A 21,155-nucleotide genomic window follows, 5' to 3' on the forward strand; every position below is an offset into this window, starting at 1 on the left:
CTCTTTGCTTTATGCAGATGATGTTATACGTCTAAATAAATCCGCTACAAGTCTGCAAGATTCCCTGACTAAATTGAATAGCTGTTGTAATAGATATGGTATGAAGGTCAGCAATAAAAAGACAAAGACAATAAAAATAGGCAGAATCATTGAAAATGTCAACTGTGTTGTGAATGGAGAACCTGTGGAACAAGTAAAACATTTCAGTTACTTAGGCACGATTTTTACTGAAGATGGTAAATTAAATATAGAAATAGACAACAGAATCAGCAAAGCTGGTATGGTGGGAAGTCAGTTGAATAAATTCATATGGAATAAGAGAGAAATTAGTCGGAACACTAAATTAACTGTATACAAGACAGTGTTCAAACCAATTTTAACTTATGGATCTGAGAGCTGGGTCAGAAGTGAAACACTTGACCAAAGACTAGAGACTGCAGATATGAGAGTCCTGAGAAAGATTAGAGGCATGAACAGATGGCATCAATGGCAATATCATATTAAAAACGAGGATATTAGGAAAGAACTTGACATTGTCAGCATTCAGGAATGCATTAGCAGAGCTAATCTCAGGTGGTATGGTAACTTAAATAGAATGGGCGAGGAAAGATTAGCAAAACAAGTGTTCTCTGCCAGGTTGGCAGCAAAACAACCCAGAGGAAAACCAAGATATAGGTGGATTGATATGGTACAAAGTGCCTTAGACGATAGAAATATAAGATCTGATACTGTTGGAGTCTTGACAAGTAACAGACTGATTTAGAGGAAAATTGTAGATAGGAAATTAATAATGATGTAATTTTTTCATGTAGTACTATCATATCCTGTACACCCCTTGAGGGTACATGGCAGGAATTTGATGATGATGATAAACAAAATTTAATTTAAAATTTTAAAAAATTGGTAATCCCACCCATAAAGTTTCATGTTTTAACACAATGATGCCTACCAAAAAGACTCATCTTTTTTGTCAGACAAGAGAAAAAAAGTTTAACTCCCTTTAGTTTATTCAGAATGTTAGGCATCTGCTCACTTCACCTTACTTTTTAATTACTACACCAACTTAAGAGATTGTTGCTAAGTGAAATGGCTTGGCTTCACAAAAACCAAATTATTATTAGAATAAGACAGCTTAATCACATTTACATAGTGTGTTATCTCTGACCACTTATATTTTTGTGGAGGAAATACCAAATTTCTAGACCAAAAACATGCCATCTCCAAACTCATCTTCAGATGGAAAGCTCATGAAAAGCTTCTTCACATCCTAGATAGTTTTTAAAGCCAAAATGTTTGCAACCAAAGGTCATGCAAAAATGATAGTACTCATCCAAAAAAAAAAAAAAAAAAAAAAAAAAATAGGAAAAAAAAAATCTATGGTAGACTTCATTTACAGTACTAACGATATATATATATATATATATATATATACACACTAAATTTAGAGTACCACACTGCTGCCTAGCGTTTGAGGTCAATATGATGCATTCATCTGATTCAAAAGATGCCGATTTGAATCCTGTCAAAGATGGCATGAACATTTTATTAGATCCTTATTTTTAATTTTGATTTTGCTTCTTACAAACTTTCTTAACATGAATGTTATGCATGCCACATGTAATTGACAAGCATGATAAAACGATAATTATGTCCATGCTAATCCATTCAAACGCAACTGTAGAAAAGTGGCATTTAATATATTATTGAATTATTTCAATATGAAAAATAAGTTACCTCAAATACTGAAAATATGCAATACAATACTTTTTGTTATGCAGTAATAACATTGTAGATAGCACATATTCAATTCAAACAGCAATATGACATAGTAGACAAATTATACTTGGGGAGGATTCAGAGCATCAATCATTCATAATACTTTGTCATTAACTAACCTGCATTTGAAAAGAAAACAAAAACAAATAATACTCCAATTAATTTTTCCTTTTCAGTTTCAGCTTTCCCCTGCACTTGTTGGAACCGTATATGTTATAAGTGGAGCCACTTATGCCATCACCACCCCTATTTGGGGTCGTCTTAAAGATCGCTATGTGAGTTCTCCGTTTTCACTTTTAATTAGGTTGGATAGTGAACTTTGAATTACTAACAGATTTAATGAATCTGTTTGTGACCCTTTTCATTAAATAACATATTTAAACAATATCCATAGTTAACATTTTCAAAATTGAAAATAAACTTTAGTCATCCAGATAAATTTCTTTGCCTTTGTTAATATTTAAAAATTTATGTTTTGAAAAAATATTATTCCATCACATCAAAATTAAATTTCTCTGGAAAATGTTATTTTATTTTATTAATTATAATGTTATCCCAGGATATTGGTAATATGGCTCTGAAAGTGACTCAAAGCATAACCAGTAAGACAAACAGACATATGACTTTCAACATGTATTTCTTTATGTTGAATGGATTTTAACGGTATAGATACGAACTCAGATTGATAAGAAAATAATCATTTATTGACTTAATTGCTAACATTTCGCTGGTATTCTGTCCAGCATTTTCTGAACACACAAAGTTTGTTACAGTAGCGAGACAACCACAATCCAGTGTAACAGTGGGACTAGTATGAGCAATTGTACTGTGCAACACAAAGACTAAAGTCCTAATTAGGCAGCATCTAAGTTGGAAAAAAAACCGAGAGAGAAAGCAGGTATTAATTTGGTCTTAGGATGACTGTCTCCCTAATCTCTGGTAGATTTATATAGCCATACTTGTTGAGGTTTGGAGTATGTTTCAAGGCTTCTATTGATTCCAGGAACCTCTCTGACTTCTAAAAGCTTCTATGCAGCATTGTTGTTTTTTTCAATCAATTCTGCATGTGGAGATATCCAAAGCATGGTCTGCTAGACCTAACTTGCCATAGCAAAAGTGCCGGATATATTTTTTGTGTTCACTGAGGCAGATATCCACAGTAGGCTCGATGACACGAACAGGGCACTTCATAGACTCCTGGACGTGATAAAGGAGAGAATCTGTCATTAGGTGAACGAATGGGAGTTGCCAAATTTCACATAAAGTTTAAATACGGTGCATAGTTGGTGTTTGTTAAGCACTCTAGATAACTTTTCAGATGTGCCTTTAATGTATGGGATGGTGATAGTTTTGTTGTAGTCTTCTGTCGAAGACTGGGGAGATTTCTGGGGAGCATTTAGTATTTTATCTATCTTATGGGGATTATAGCTATTGGTCAGGAAGGTGTGACGTAGGTGAGAAAGTTCAGCAGTGAGAACTGCTCTAGCTCTATGTGTTAGTGTTTTTTTAGAATACCATATTGTTGTGATGGGTGATTTTGTGTAAATATCTCCCTGTGTGTAGGTTTTTCTATAAACTGAGAATGATAAGGAACCTTCTGATAGGCATGTGATTACTGTGTCCAGGAAGGGAAGACAGTTATTGGCTTTTAGTTCCATTGTAAAGTGGATTTTTGGCTGCTGGCTATTTAAATGCACTAAAAATGTATTCAATGCGTCTGGGCAATGTGGCCAAATAGCAAACACGTCATCAACATAGCGTAGCGAGAGACTAGGTTTGAGAGTGGCTGTAATGATAGCTAGCTTTTCTAGATGTTCTGTGTAGAAGTGCTAAGGTTGGAGAAATTGGGGGGGGGGATTCCATAGCTGCCCCATCTAATTTTTTGTATATTTTCCCTTTCCATGTAAAATAACCTGCCTGTACTGTGAATTTAAATAGCTGAAATATATCATAGGGAAATTGTGAATTTAGTAAATTAAGGGTTTCAGTTGATGGTACATTCGTGAATAATGAGGTGATATCAAACTCACCATTAACTCTGAACTTTTTAAGGTTTTTTTTCTAAAATACTTTTTACATGGGTAGAATCTTTAACAAAAAAGGGAGAATTGTTTGTGAAAGTGGCTAGTAGTTTGGCTAAATGTTTAGTAAGTTTATATGTAGGACTGTTTATACTATCTACAATAGGGTGTAAAGGTGTACCTTGTTTGTGAATTTTTGGAGCCCCATATATCCTGGGTGCTTTAACGTGGAAGGGCTTGAGTTTGTTGACTGTTTCTTTAGGCCGGGAAGCGATTTTGTTCAGTAATTTGCACATCTTATTTTGTGAAGTTGGTGGGAATTCCAATTTATAATTTGGTATGTTGATTGGTCTTGAAGTACATGCATTTTGCTTTCATATTCTGTTGTATCCATCACCACAGTTGCATTTCCTTTGTCTGCTTTGGTTATGGTAATGTGGTTATTATTCTGTAGCTCTTTTAGAGCCATGATTTCTTTATGTGTGATATTATTTTTGGGAGGTTTAGAGTGGACTAGGATGTTGGTACATCTAACAGAATATTATTGGCTATAGTGGAGGCAGGTCGTATATCCCACGTTCAAAGACTTCTTTAGGAGTAACAGCAAAGTTGTGTCCCAGCCTTAATGCACTTGTGGCTTCTTTGGTTAAGGTTACTTACGATAAGTTCCCAACATCATCTTGATGTAATTGTGGCTGCTGTGTAGCAATGCATTGTTGGAGGATTTCAAATTTCTTCTGGTGTCAGTTTTTAACTTTGGCAAATTCTTTGTTGGCTGTAGAGTTGGAGATGCTGTCCAGGATAACCATAGCTCTGGGTTTAAAATGTTAGATAGTATATCATGTAGGGCACTGATGGAAGAATTTATTTTAGATAGTTCTCGGCGAGTAGCGTATAACAAACACTTAAGCACTATTATTACCGTAATAGTGCTTAAATGCACTCATCTATAAATATGTTGGGCTTTGGCCGAGTGAAACTTGTTAATTTTTACACAGTTTGGTATTAAATTGGTGTCTCGGCACCTTTTTAAGAAGGCTAACCTGTTCAGTTGCAACACCAATTTCAACTTCCACTTACTGTATTGTCGTGCCTTGCAGACGATATCGTCTCCGTGAAGAATTCTCAACCACATGGAAAGGCTTATGTGTTCGTCGTACATGTTGATTGGATTTTAACCGTGTAGATGTATGACAAAATGGACTTCCTAGATGAGTCTGCAACTCCATGGGGTCATAGGATGATAATAATTATGACTCCCGAAATTCTTCCACTTCTTGCTTAGCTGAACCTTCTATGTAACTATAGGCACAAATAAGTCTCGGTATCTAATTCCTCACTTAATATTTGCTCACATCACTTTATTTGAAATTACCTACCATTAAAGAATTTTATCTTCATGTTCATGTTGATTACTCTAGCCATTCCTTCCTTTTCTTGTTCATTACTGGATGAATATAAGATTTTGTTATTTAGAAGAAATTCACTTTTTTTTTTGTTTTCTTTGTTTTAGTACTATGGTATTTCTCTAATTCTTCTGTCAGTTCAATTCTTTTCTGCTGAAATTTTTCATATGATGGTACTATCTTGAATTTTGATGTTGAATTGGAGTTTGTAGTTCACTGTTTGCTCTGGCTCTCTGATGAAAACAGAAGAGGCCTTGTTTAACTTGGTGCCTCAGCCAGCATGAAATTCCATATATCATGTAGTAAAATCATTTTGTGTTAGTTTCAGCTAATACGAATGCAATCTGGACAACTAAATCACAGATTGCCACTCTAACCTCATTCGTTCTGTAGCCAGCACGATACTTACTAATGGGGTTGCACAACATTTCTAAGGGTCAGGATTGGACATTAGGTAAAAGCCTCAGTTGGTCCTCCAAATTTCTTAAAACATAATGTAGAGATCTCCTCCAATTATCTAGCTTTGATCCTTAAGACATAGATTACTTCTTACACACTAAGTTTAATTATGCTGCTAAACTGTTTACTAACAAATCTCAAGATATTTAATAGTTTAGTAGTATGACATATTTATTGATATGACATGATCACGCTTCTCTGAAAGCTCCTTGTTGGCTCATCTTTGTTTCCGTTATCTCTACCACCTCCTAGATTTGTGAATCTGTTTATTATTTGCACATCACTAGTTCAAACTTCACTGATGTTTAGTGTGTCTGAACATCCTTAGGAGTATAATGCATTGTAGAACAACTAGAAATTCCATCTCATCTTCTCACAACATTGTTGGAAGGTTTTCCACTTGTTTATACAATAAATTAAAGATGCCAATAAATTATATTCTTGGTTTAATCCTTTATCCAAGTGTAAGCAAACAAAGTTTGCACCTGAAGTATTTTCAGGACAATGCAACTAGTATATAGAGGCTAATGACTTCACATCACTTGCCTTAGTATCCCATAATGCAATGCGCATATCCTTATGGATATGCAGATTGCATTTTATATTCTGTTTTGGAATTCCATAGGAATATCCAGCTATTTGTTTTCTTACACTTGGATCTAGGAGGTGGTAGAGATAACAGAAACAAAGATGAGCCAGCAAGGAGCTTTCAGAGAAGCGTGATCACATGATTTCAATAAATATGTCATACTACTAAACTATTAAATATCTTGAGATTTGTTAGTAAACAGTTTAGCAGCATAATTAAACTTAGTGCGTAAGAAGTAATCTATGTTCTTCAGGATCAAAGCTAGATAACTGGAGGAGATCTCTACATTATGTTTTAAGAAATTTAGAGGACCAACTGAAGTTTCTACCTAATGTCCAATCCTGACCCTCAGAAATGTTGTGCACCTCATTAGTAAGTATCGTGCTGGCTACTGAATGAATGAGGTAAGGCTGGCAATTTGTGATTTAGTCGTCCAGATTGCATTCGTACTAGCTGAAATTAACACAACATTGCATATCCTTATTGACAGGTTGCCCACTTTATATTCTGTTTTGGAATTCCATAGGAATTGCCAGCTATTTGTTTGCTTACACTTTGGATAAAGGATTAAACCAAGTATATAATTTCTTGGCATCTTTAATTTATAGTATAACCAAGTGGAAAAACTTACAACAACTATCTGTAATTCAGAGTATTTTAATAATAAGTTGTGACATCTTTTGGCTACTTGTATATGGAAATTTGACTTCTGCATTACTTCAACCTTGATATCACCTCTGGGTCTAGTTTCCACTGATGAAACCTCAAAGGTTAAAACCGGTCTGGGTAGTAACCCTTCCAATAATGCATAGCATTATACATGTCCTTAAGGATATGTACTTTGCATTATGGGATACTAAGGCAAGCGATGTGAAGTCATCAGCCTCTATATATGAGTTGCCCTGTCCTGAAAATATTTCAGGTGCAAACTGTGCTTACATTTGGATAAAAGATTAAACCAAGAATCTTGGCTGCTTTAATCTATTCTCCACAACATGTCAGGTTCAATGGCCTGTCACAGCCAAGTAACTTGGTGCCATAGAAAATGCTGTGACAGAGAAGTTAATTCTACCTACAAGGTTCTGCTATATTTGTCAGATAGTGTGTATTCTCTGTCAGTTTATCTTGAGGGATGAAAACCCCAGTTGCATACACATGGGACTGGCTAACTAGGCTTCAGTTCAAAAGCTCTAGAAATATTTTATGCATTCCATACTGGATCTAAATCCGGGTCTTTCCAAGGGCATCAGTATTAGAGGCTAAGCTAGCCATGGATACCTGAAACTAACTTGTTATTATGTTATCTGCAAAACATCAGATCATCAAGGTCATCCATTAATGAACCTTCCCATCAAATGGATACCTCTCTATATCAAGAAGAATGGAAGAATAATGGGACACGGCACCCTTCAACTGGAAAAGATTCGTGTTTTACTCGCATTATGACAAGAGGAATGAGCTTTCTCAACAGAAGGCAAGTTAGCTGATCTCACATGGAAGTAGAAGAATTTTTTCCTCCTGCATACAGGGAAACTGACCATGAAAACATGGAATTTACAGGCAACAATAGTATTGATGGTGTTGTGTCGATGGTGAGTTAGTGGATCTCATATGGAGTTAGAATTTTTTTTCTTCCTGGAAATTTAGGCTTTCATCCTACATACAAGCAAACTAAGAAATGATCTATGTTCATTATGGAATTTACAGACAACAATAATATTGATGGTGTTGTGTGTTCATGGCAAACAGTGTTGCTGTATGTGGTTGTAGGATTAAGTGGTGGAGACAGCAAGATGTGTCCCTTGACTCCTTGGAGGTGTTACATAACAGAAATAATAATATATTAGAAAAGCATTCTACATGTCTAATTTGTAAGTTCACACATATTATACATGAAATATTCAGCCCATCTAAATATACAAATAGTTATCTATTATTTGGTTTTGATCTATGTTCATTATTTATCCATGTTTACATGATGTTTTGAAATTAGTCAAAAATATCACCAAAATGGCATCTCTCACTTTAACACTGTGTGAAAGCATATTTTAGTCAAAAAAAGGTTACTGCTAGTCTTCCTGCACACACATATATGATGTCATGAAAAGAAGCATTAAATCAATGTCTAAAAATCTCTTAGCAAACAAGTATTTTTGTTATTATCCTGCAAACAGTAATGCAGGAGTGCATTTCAGGAAATTCCTTTGTTACTAAGTCTGTGTGTGTGGGGGGGAGTACAATGTCAGCAAATCAGGGTGCATACATTGATTACAAGACATTTTAAAGTAAATTCCACCCAACAAACTTATTATGCATTTAGTACCACTAAAGACCATACATGTAACTTTTTAAGCCACTTCTGCTAAGCAGGGTCATGGTATCAAAGTGATGAAAATCATCGATCACATGAAGTTCACCAGTATCTATGCATGATGGGATTATAACCAAGTCTACTGGTTGAAAAGAGGGTCTAATATCTGTTTATTCAACCAGACTGGTGAACAAAACTCAGAAAGATGAATGTTTGTGAATGTCTTTAGATGGTTGATTTTCACTAACTAGTGTAAGATGCCTACTGGAAGCCTGAAGCAATTTGCAAAAGGCCTTGTTGATTCACATAAAAACTAACAGGAATTTTTCACTATTTTTTTGAGGAATTCACATAACACTGTATAAACCTGTTGTGTGGCCTTTATCAGATCAAAGGACCACAAAAACTGCACCAGAAGTATGATGGAAACTCATACTCAATATGGAAAAGCTGAGAGCACTACCAGGAAAGTTGTTCACACTTATCAGCACTATATATATTGTCTAGCACCCCTGGATCACTACTTATCATATCATTTCTTGTATTGCAGTCTTTGAAACTGCATCTTATTATGTTATTAACTGCAAGAAAAAGGCATTATACCAAGTCCTAAAATTGATTTAGAATATCATTGTTCAAATGGTTTTGATTTCCGGACATTCTTTCAAAAGCAGCATCTGTATGCAGTCACTAGATAACAAAAATATAACCAAGGTTAATTGTTAATGTCAATGGTTGATTTATAACCAAGTTATTGAAAAAACTTTCAAAAACCAGCTCTGATATTTTAATAATAAGGTTATGTCCGTGCGGTTAGCCTAGTGGCTGTGTGATTCGCAACCATATGGGGAAAGAGTGTCTCAGGTTTGATTTCCATCGAAGACATGAAGAATTTGAGGATCTTCCTCAGCCATAGCCAAGTTAGCCGGTCTTGGGCGTGGGCAGTAGGGCTTTTTTGCCAGTTTATCTGGCGTTTTTCATCCTGCAAGCAGGCCCTGTGAACAGACATGGATCTACAGCCATAAATACTTAACCCCCCCATGAGGGGGCTCAACTCGCCCCAATAGGGACGGGAAAGAAAAGGGAGGAAACTCCATACGAATAAATAAATAAATTACTTGTATAGGAAATAATAGTGAAACGACTTGGTATCACTTCTGGATCCCACTGATGAGACCAATAAAGGTCTAAACTGGTCTGGGTAGTGGCCCTTCCCACAATGCCTAGCATTATACATACCCAAAAGGATGTGTGCTTTGCATTATGAGATACTAAGGTAATTAACATAAAGTCATTAGTCTCTATATGCAAGAGTAGCTTAGTTGTAAAGATATTTCACAGGCAAACTTTGTTTGCTTATACTAAGATAAAGAATAAACCAAGAATATCATTTCTTGACATCTTTAATTTAATTACATAAAACTTTCAACACTCACACACATAACCAGTCTTCACAGCACATTTGGTACTCGTGCCTTTTTGAATAAAAAAAACTTGGGTTTGGATCCTATCTTGAATGCAAAGAATCCTTTATAAGGGTTTCTTCAACCGATGATGAGTTAATGGGTCTTACAGAGAAACGGGGAATAGAATTTTTATTGCCCAAAACTTGTGGTTTTCATCCCACAAGCCAGACAAATCTTAAGCAAAAAAAATAGATATAATTTACAGAAAACAAAACTAACCACCATATTAGATCATTAATTAGGTTTCTGTGAAGCCAAATTATTGAGTCTAACATGTAATGGAAGACAAGAAAATTATACATTAACATAATTTGATAATCTGATTCAATATAATTTAATTTCAGGTTAATGGCAGAATTTTCTGCATAATTGGTTGCTTATTGACTTCTCTGTCCATGCTTCTCATAGGCCCTGCTCCTTTCATACCTTTCCAAAAGTAAGTTTACGCTTCCAGATTATTATACTTTTTTTTTTTTTTAAACAAAATGAATGAAATTTTTCTTTTAATGAAAAATACACCATACACTGTAGCAAGTTTATTTTATTAGAAAATATTTTAACTACTTTCATTACCAAATAACTCCATCTTCCACCTTAGGTCTGTTGTGACAATATTTATTACAACCTATCTTTCCACCATATTCACGGTCTTCCAACTAGTATCTTGGTTTTCATTATTATATTTGCAATAGTTATTCTTTTTTGCATTATGTCAAAGCACACTTTTTTTGCACATTTCTTCACTTCTGGTAATTTTTTTTTTTTTTTACAATTATTCTAAACGTTTTCATTGCTGTTTGATCTTAAATGTTTCAGATGCACAAGTTAAAACTGGTCTTATTATATATACAGGGTGTTCGGGATAAATTTGACATATTTATAATTAATTATATTTTTCCGTAAGTTACATGTATTAACACACACTTCTCTTCATTTAAAAGTTTGGACCCTTCTTCATTCATATACAAGATGTCAGAAAGGATGGATAGCTGGAACCCACCTGAATCATGGAAGAGAATAACTTGTATCATGATGATTCGTGCCCGCCATCAAAATAAGGATATTACGACTGCTGCCCAATGCTCCCTGAATACAGTAAAAACAATCAGGCATGAACTTGCAATGGTGACTACGAGGATGTAGCAAGAAGAAAGATCCCTAGCAGACGATCTGATTGCGTTCGTACAGCAGAATTCCTCGCAAATCTGCAGGAACAGGTGTTGAAGAACCCTGGCATTAGAATTCGGGCTTTGTTCGTGGAGTTGCTAACTGTAGTCAAGCCCTGGATAACAAGGGTAGCCAATGGTAGGCCGTATGTATGGCAGCAGGATTCGGCCCCTTGCCACACCTCTGGGAAAAGTCAAAAATGGTTGTCTGAAAATTTCTACGACTTCACCAGTCCAAATGTTTGGCCTCCAAACTCCCCAGACCTTAACCCCATGGATTATTTTGTATGGGGCGCAGTTGAAAAAGACACCAATCGCACTTCCAGTAATACAAAAGCCCAGTTAATGGATAAAATTAAAACAGTTTTTGCGGCCCTTCCCAGGGAGACTGTAGCATCAGCTTGTTCGAGGTTCCGAAGCAGAATTGAAGCTGTGATCGATGCTAATGGTGGTTATTTTGAGTAAATCTTGTTGATAGTATTGTAATTAACTCTGCCTGTAATGTTTTTTTGTCAATTCATTAAATTTAATAGATACAAAGAAGATTTTCTTTTTCCTTACGAAACTGTCAAATTTATCCCGAACACCCTGTATATACTTGTTCTAGTTGTAGTATTTAGATTTTTATTTTTCCATTTTAAACAAGCATTGAGAAATCTTGTTTGCCTTAAGTGCTTACTCTTTTACTCCATTTTCTGTTATTCCTTCAGAGTTAATCAGAATTCCAATGTATGTGAAGTTCATCACCACTTCAATTATTTTGTTTTTTTCTAAATTATAATTGATTGGTTGTCATCTAATCATGAGGTTTTTTTTTAATATATTTCCACAATATATTTTTGACAAATCTGCTGGAAATGAAATACTATTAAATTATTTTCTGTGTTTGCTGCCATTACTACGTCATCTGCATATTAGATTAGAGTTACTATATTATTATAAATTTCTATTCCATTTAACTGCTTATCTTTTAGTTCTATTATTTCACCTTAATAAATCACCTTAATAAGGGACTGCACCACTTCGACCACTCTCTCTGAGGGTATATATATCATAAAATAACTATAACTTTTACTCTACTTAATCCTCCTCTTCTACCTTTTATGGTGTCGAGGTTTTTCCAACTATTCTTGACTGCAACAGTAACTTGAGAATATGGTGGTTAGCCCTATGCCTCCCGGTGTGCTCCATGTCTGTAGATGCTTGTGCTCACGGACCGGTTTGATTGTTTTGGGGGACAAAACTGAGTTTCCGGGTGAAACAACTCCATACTTCTGTATGAGACTGGCTAACTCACCTTTCATTGAAAGAGACCAGATAAAGGTTCCTCATGTCACTGACAGGAACTGAATCCCAGGTCTTTCTGACCAAAGGACTTCATCTATATCGACTGAGCTAGGGAGGCTTAATAACTACAATATACCATAATTTATTGCTGATATCTGATGTAATATCTCATCACAATACTCAGATTTCATTCTCCATAAGTACATAAACATATTATTGTTTCATTATAATGGAATCTCTCTCTGCCTTTTTGAGTCCTACTCAATTTGGTGGAATGAAAGCCAAAGTTTGTTATAAACTTAACATGCAATAAATATTTTAAAAATTTCTGTTTTTATAAACTATAACCTCCTGTCACTGTGGTTACAAGTTAATAAAAGAATGACAGTTAATATCACACCTACGTCATATGAAGCTATGCAGTCTAGTTTTTAGATCAAAACATATGGTAATCCTAAACTTAACTTTTTCCATAAGATAACCATGTCAAAGCAGCTGGAGGGGAGGGGGAAGAAGGAATGGGAATTCATAGACCTGAGCTGAATGAGATCCTGAACCACTCAAGTAACCTCTGAAATGTCTGCCATGCCATTTATGTCATTCATGTGATGAGGCTAAGTATAAAGCAACTGTTACTGTAATTTTATGAGAAGCATAACAGCATGACAATTGGTAAATTTTGTGCAAGCCTAAATAATTTAACTTAAGTTGTCATGAATAACATGCTGCATTAGGTGAAGAAAACTTGGTAATGATGATGACTGGTTTTCAGAATAAGAGCTATGATTAGTAATTTGTTATACACAATCCATACGAAAATTTGTTTGTTTGAAATTTTAGTTTTTAATTTCATTCTGAATGAATATTCTTATTATAGATATTTATTTGATGAACATATTTTTCAAAGAGCATATAGTCATTAAGACTATGTATCCATTAACATATACACTAGAGGATGTCATGATTGGTTAACTTTGAATTCAATTCTTATTGAGAAGGTGAAGTTGGCAAGTTTCCTACCATGCTATGATAAAGGCAAACTGAGGAGGGCATTGATAGCCAATGAATCTATATGTAGACTGTGCAAAGGAATGATGTAGAATTTGTGGATCTCTGTTTGACAGAATGAAGGATTTGGACAATGCAAATGGACTGAATCTGAATAGTTTTGGTGTTAGATGTCCAGAAAGGGCTTTGTTCGCTCAGCATGCTGATGTGCAAATTCAAGAAAACGTAAACAACTAGGGTGGAAGCAAGTGAGTCTGTGTAAAGGCAACCATGCAGTGAGTGAGTGTGAGAATGACCAAGTGAGGAATCTAGTCTCTCAAGCAAAAATATTGAATAGGTTAGTCAATTGAGAAAGTAAAGGTGGGTGGGAGAATAAAGGGATGTTGCCATTTCTATATACCAATGCCAGAAGTATCAGGAACAAGAGGGGACTTCATAGTCCCCTCTTATTATAGGGTCTTCAACTATGGAGATACAGATTAGAAGGAAGAAAGATCACATGCCAGAAAGGAAATAAAATTTATACACCTGCTGAAAATGACCATGAGGTCTTGACTTGGGAAGTTGTAAAACATGACGAATATTCTATCAAGAAGGGGTATTTGTGGAACTACAAGGCAGGCGATTATGATATGCTTAGGAAGAAGCTTAAATCTGTACCATGGCATAAAACACTGCAGGGTAAGGTGTCTGTAGTGCATAGTTAAGGGTCATCTAGAGCAGTGCTTCCCAAACTTATGGATGGCAAGGCCCCCTTTGGAAAAATTAAAATATTTTATGGCCCCCCAATTGAAAAAACAAATCGTAATACAGACATATATTATTATAATATTTATTGTATTTATATTCAATACAATTTATATTCCAGATTTTGGTTTGTAATCTTTTTTGTGTTGCTTATCAATTATTAATAAGAATTGAAATATAAAAAACAACAAAAAAGAAATATTAAAAATTAAATATGTTTCTTTGAAGATTAAAAAAAATCTACTGTGTCTTAAAACATTTTAAATTTGTTTTCATTATTTCACAGCTCCCCTCAACAAAACGGACGGCCCACAGTTTGGGAAGTGCTGATCTAGAGGAAGCAGTATTAAATTGTATACCTCAGGTAAGGAGAGTTAATCAAGTGGGAGTTAGTGGATGAGTAATATCATTAAGCACGAGCTGCAGAACAAGAAAATGCTGTGGAGGGTATATAAAGAGTAACGTGACCACCAAAACCCATGAACAGTATAAGGCTCAGGCTAGAAAGGTGACCGGCATGGCAAGGAAGGCAAAATCAAATTATGAGAAGAATCTAGCAAAGCAGGCCAAAGAAAATCCCAAAGAGTTCTTTTGTTGTGGCAAATAAGAGGAAGAATGGCTATGGAAGAATAACCTTAAAGAGTGATGAAGGTCACAAGGAGACAGAAATGGATAAAATAGTTGAGTTACTGAGTGACCACTTTGCAAACATGTATCTTTCTAATGAGATTACTGCTAAACACAGGTGGCTGAACTGGAGGTTCTCACGATACTCAAAAATTTCAATGGAAATACAGCTGTAGGGTTAGATGGGATACCAGCAAGGATTTTGTGAGAATGTGCAAGGAAACTGGCAATGCCTTTGACTAAGCTCTTTAATTTAAGTCTCACCTCTGGTAGAGTTCCAAGGGAGTGGAAAGAGGGCAAAATAATTCCCATGCATAAGAGAGGTTCTAAGATTGCATTAGCAAATTATAGACCAATCAGTATCTCAGACATCGTGGTAGAAATACTAGAAAAACTGATCAAAAAGAGAATTCAAGAATGGATAGATAAAAATATGATAGTGTATAAGGGTCAACATGGCTTTGTGAAGGGTTCGGTCATGCCTTAGAAATTTACTCACTTTTTATAATAGAGTAATAGCTGAATTGGATAAAGGAAATGGTTACACGATGATTTTGCTGGATTTTGCAAAGGCATCTGACAGAATACCACATGGAATACTGTTACGCAAATTAGACCAAATGGGATTGGATATGACACTGGTTAAGTGGGTAAGAGGCTGGCTGCTGGACAGATATCAAAAAGTGGTATATGGAGGGGCAGAATCGAGGCAAAAACAGGTGCACACCTAATGGTGTGGCACAAGGTTCAGTGCTGGGAGACCACTGCTGTTTAATTTGTACATAAATGATATAGGAAATAACCTGAAAGGAAATATTCAGTTGTTTGCTGATGATGCAAAGTTAGATAGAGTAATAGTTAATCAAGACAATGTGGAAAGCTTGCAGGAAGACTTAAATAGGCTGTCAATTTGGGCAAAAATTAATGAGTGTCAGTTTAATGTCGAGAAATGTAAAATTATGCATTTTGGGATAAACAGATTACAAGCAATGTATCACACTGATGGCATTGTACTGCACAGGAAATAGATGATAGACAGAGAGTTAAAGTTTAAAGGACATTGCTAAGGTTGCTAAATTAGTCCATAAGGAAGTTGTGATTCCTCTTTATAAGGCCTTGATACACCCACATCTGAATTACTGTGCTCAAGTCTGGTCCCCTGGATTCCTTAGGGATACAGAAGCAGCAGAGAGGTTTCAGAGATGAGTGAAAAGATGGTGAGTGGCCTGTGGAATGTGTCCTATGAAGAAAGAAGTTGGTTGATATGAGAAAAAGAGATATGATTGAAACATTTCCCTGCATCTATCTGATAAAATCCTTTAAGTTGCTTAAAGAATTTTATAGGATAGATGCAGGGAAATGTTTCAGCATTTGGCTAGAGGGACCAGAACAAGGGGATCATCCATGGAAGTTGATTAAAGGTGTAGTCAGTAAGGGTGTGAGGACTAGATTTTTTTTTGCTTGGAGAGTGGCAAAAGAGTGGAATGGGTTGCCACAGTCAGTTGTGAGTGGTGTTTTCTGTTAATAGATTCAAGGATAGGTATAATAGATTGGGTCTCCCGCAACGAGTCTTCGGACTCCATGGAGATGCCCGTATAATAATAATAATAATATCATTAATTAATTGTTAATTCCAGATCTTTCTAAGCAATGAATTATTTATGGTTCAAATTATTTGGTTACATGCAAAGCCTGTGTAGCTCAGTGGAAGTGGTGGCACGCCTCAGCACTAAACCAACTGAAGAGAGCATCGTTAGTTCGATTCTTGTCACTGACTAGAGGAAGTTTTTCTGAGTCTTTTTTCAACCAGTTCCCAAGTTAGTTGGTCTCTAGCACAGGCAAGTGGGTTTTTCATCCTGTCAACTCAAGAAAAACGACCGTAGAACCCACACTATTTCAGATATTAAAATATTGTGTTACAATTAGGAATTACAAGATTGTGGCACTTGTTGAGCCGTCTCTTCACTGTGGGCTATTAAACGAATGATAGCCTTGGGCCAGCTGTGTCTGATTGGCTACCAGTAGAAAATGAACTGCCCACTTAGTCTCCAAAAAGTTAGATAGGGCTAAATGGCCTCACCTACTCCCTATAAGGGAATAAGAGGTGTTTAGTTTTTTTTTTTTAATGCAATTAACTGATTTCACATCCACTTTAGTGTAGAAATTCTTCCATAAGGCAAATGGCTTGTGCACACTATTCAGACAAGTTTCATTATATTGGACTATGCAATTAAAAAAAAAAAAAAAAACTGTTACAAATAAAACAAAACTGACTTCTCATTATCCTCTAATTGAAATCCATTTCTAATTTACATTACAGGCAACTCTGGAGTATAATTGTATCTCAGATTCTATTTGGACTTGGCATAGGAGCTTCCCTTGTATGTGCTTTTGCAGGTGCCTTGCATGATACAGTGTAGGTCATTTAGGTAACTTTTAATGCAAATTAATAGTCTATTGAATTAAATTTTGATTGTCATTAGTTTTATGTGAATCATAAAAAGTCAAAGGAAAACAATTTCTTTAATAATTTGACAAATCTTTCAAGTAGTATAAGATTTAGTGCTCTTTTCCTTAATGAAAGTTTGTCATAGAAACCTCAAGGAATAATAGTAGCACTTACTCATGCTTTCTGTTCTGGAAAAAAAAATTATGAAAATAATAAACTTTTCCATATTCTCCTTAGTGTAAAAATTCCTCCATAAGGAAATAGCTTATACATGCTGTTTAAACAAGTTTAAATTTAACTTGTAATTAAAACAAATTTGCAACTGATATACTTTCTTTTATTATCACATGGCAATCAGCATTCATTGTGAAGAATTATGGAGACAAACTCCCATGTTAGAGCACTTACTTTACTTTAAACCAAGATAAAATAAAACTCAATGTTTTGACCTTTATATCAAGGTCATCATCAGCAACACTTGTATATACTGAGGCACAAGCAACGTCATTATAATACACTATTGTAAGGAACAGTATTACTACACTGGTGAAACAGTGACCCTATCCTAATCTCTGGCAAGAGAAAAGAGAAATTGTTTATTGTTTAATATTTTCTCTTTCCCTCTCTCTCTCTCTCTCTCTCTCTGTATATATATATATATATATATATATATAGCTAATAAAAAATTATTAGCAATTACATATATAAATAATGGCTACAGCAAAAATACTATTGATAAAGTTCTTCATAAAACTTCAAAAAATAATACAGATTACAGTAAAACCATAGCTATCCCATATATTAAAGGGTTATCAGAAAAAATTAATAGAATCCTACACCATTATAATCTTAATGCCACTTTTAAACACCTTTAAAATTAAAAAAACATATTCAATTTCTCTAAGGATCCTCTTCTCCTATTGGCACATCCTGAAGTTTATTGCATCTATTGCACTTGTAACTTACTTTATATTGGGGAAAGTGGCGTACGATCCCTATTCGTAAAAAAGAGGACAAATGACAAATTAAATTTAACAATTTTGGTGAAGCAGGCCTCTTAGATCACACTCTTAACACCCAACACCAAATTAATTGGAAAAGTACTTGCTCGTTGCATCATACAAAAACCTGGTATGAACGGAAATTTAAAGAAGCCTGAGAAATTTTGATTAACCACCCTAATCTTAACAATAATGGTGTCATAAAAATCCCAAAAATTTGGATGGCACACATTCAGCCCACTTAGTTTCCAGCAAACTCTGACTTTATGACTAAGCAAATTTTCAGCTTTTATTGGCCACTATCTATCCATACCAGTTGGTTGTAACTTATATATATACTTATATAAGTAATCTTTTATTTTTATTTATTAATTTGTTCCTTTTTGTAAACATGTTGCTCTCCAGATTAATTTAATTTTGTAACCTAATAGATAACAATAATAATAGGGCTCTTAGCTTTAATGTAGTAAGTTTTTTTCCCACCAGAGGTCAGGCAAATAGTTTTAACGGTTGGTCAGTAACATTCGCATGCCATGTAGATTGTAGTGCAGCTTGTATCTTTGTATGTATGTATATATATATATGTGTGTGTGTGTGTATACTCCAGATGATGACCTTCAAGTGAAGGTCGAAACATCGAGTGTTTAGTTTGGTTTATATTAAACTAAAGTTTTACTCAGTAGTTGTTTCCATAATTTTCATGATATATTCTGATCGCTTAGGAAAGGCAATCTATAACCTGGCAAGTAGAGGTGAAATTCGTTCATTTTCTTATTTTCTAAAAGACTTCTGCTTATCAGGTAACAGATCCTACTAAATCTCAAAAGAAACATATGTATTGATTATTAAAAAACAAGTTATCTCTTGGCCTAAAGTAATTGCCAAAAAACTAGATTACCATGTAAATCTATCATGAATACACCAGTCTTCAAAGTTTCATAACCCACTTCCCTTTGTTTTATAGTTGATAGGATAAACAGTCCTTACTGCTAGATGTTTGATGAGTTTGTAGACAGGGCTCTCTATTCTATCAAGTATAGGGAGTAAAAAAAGGGACGAGGAGGATACTTTCTGAATTTTTAATGAAGGATGGAGAGCTGCCCTTGAGGGACAAAAGTAATCTTCCATCTTTTATTAAAAATTCTAAACCTAAAAAAATTTAGACATTATAATTGAATTTGACATTACAGCATTATTTACCGATATACCACTCAGAGAAACTCTTGACAATATTAACTGCATTTCCTCTCTGACACATCTGAATTATTCAACACCTCATTAAAGTTATTTTTCATGGAAAGGAAAAATATACAAATAGCTAGATAGGACTGCAATGAGTTTACCCTTTTTCCCTGCTATCTAATATCTATATCAAATTTCAAGAAAATCAAGCATTCACAACATTACACACAAACCAGTATAACTATGCTATGCTGACGATGTACTTACTATTTGATCTCTTGATTACAGTGGCAGCCGGTGAAAATTTTAAGTAGAGGTGCTGCATATACAAAATTTTTAAAAAAATAATTATTTTTTCCTAATCAGTAACCAATTTATTAATAAATAAATTAACATATTAAAAAATTGCTTTATTAAAAATATTTCACCCTCACCACGAACAAATATCAATAATAAAAGTTTTGTAACTCACAGAAATAACGTGCACAAGCATACAATACACTGCCCAAACGAGCAGTGTCGGAATCACTTGTAACGTGCAATGACAAGCGCAAACGAATATTGGCGAGGCTAGCTACAATTGGCCTAATGTGATAATTCTGACACTGCATTAGATCAGTGCATTTGTTTCACAATGTAAAGTGTTAATTGAACAATTCCAGTTATTAACTATTCAATCAATGCTAAAACATAAGCCGTAACCTTTAACATGTTGTATTGCATTTATATAATGTTGTAAGCATTGTTATTATTTATAAACACAAACAAAATTTAATTATTTCATTTTTCCCTTGGGGATGCTGCAGTGTCGCAGTGCGTATGTATGAGCTGCCACTGCTTGATTAGATACATTGATAATGCATTTAAACAGCCAACATCCAAAAATACATTTTGTTATAGAAAAAGAAACAAGCTGTCCTCTCTTCCTAGACACACACACTAGTTACAAGACTATCAAATGGTTTATCACTCTTTTCTATTTATAGAAATAGAAAAGAGTGATAAAATTTCCACACACACACTGGAAGGAGTTACACCACCATCCACCAACAGTATGACATCTTCAAAACACTTACACATAACCAAGATATTTGTTCTAATAACACAGTTCTTGCCAAAAACTCAGTTATCTTCATGATATTTTTTAGCCAATGGTGACAACCCTTATAAAACAGCTGTAATCAACTCCTAGATATAAGTAGCTTAGTCATGAAGAAACTTCATGTGCAAACATGAAGTTTCTTCATGACTAAGCTTATTTAATCCTTTATTTAAAGGATTAAATAAGAACATACTTTCTTGGATAGTTTAAATTATATCATGTAGTGGAAGATTGATAATAAATAACAGGGCAGTTTTTCGTTATTATTATTTAAATATTTTTAATGCTTGGCATGTATAAGCACTAGTAAATTCTTGTTACTGTGCAGAAATAAAACTTATTTCTGCACAGTAAATTAATAAAAATAAATTACTGTGCAGAAATAAAACTAATGATGTGGTGTGGTTTTGTCAAATTACATTGCTATAAAAAATATCTGAAATAAACACATATTAGATCCATAATAAACTAACACCAAGAGGAAAAAATGTATTTATTAAATTCACTAATATTTCACTGGTTTTCTACCCAGCATCATCAGATGCCTGTCACAGATAT

General features: G+C 34.6%; 1 protein-coding gene across 2 annotated transcripts in view; it reads left to right on the plus strand.

Annotated features, from left to right (window-relative positions):
- The window catches only part of LOC150097560 (MFS-type transporter SLC18B1-like), a 96,418-nt gene that overhangs the window by 55,232 nt on the left and 20,031 nt on the right, over positions 1-21,155 (plus strand). Inside the window, exons 9-11 of one of the 2 annotated variants that reach the window (XM_090407448.1) lie at positions 1,953-2,051; positions 10,373-10,464; positions 17,184-17,279. In XM_090407448.1, the coding sequence (XP_090263574.1) occupies positions 1,953-2,051; positions 10,373-10,464; positions 17,184-17,279 (287 nt within the window). The remainder of the gene's footprint in view (positions 1-1,952; positions 2,052-10,372; positions 10,465-17,183; positions 17,280-21,155) is intronic. The other variant, XM_090407449.1, reaches the window with a different exon arrangement.

This window comes from Typopeltis vanoorti, chromosome 17, assembly GCF_054136105.1.
Source record: "Typopeltis vanoorti isolate ZY-2024b chromosome 17, IOZ_Tvanoo_1.0, whole genome shotgun sequence".
NCBI classification, from domain to species: Eukaryota; Metazoa; Arthropoda; class Arachnida; order Uropygi; family Thelyphonidae; genus Typopeltis; species Typopeltis vanoorti.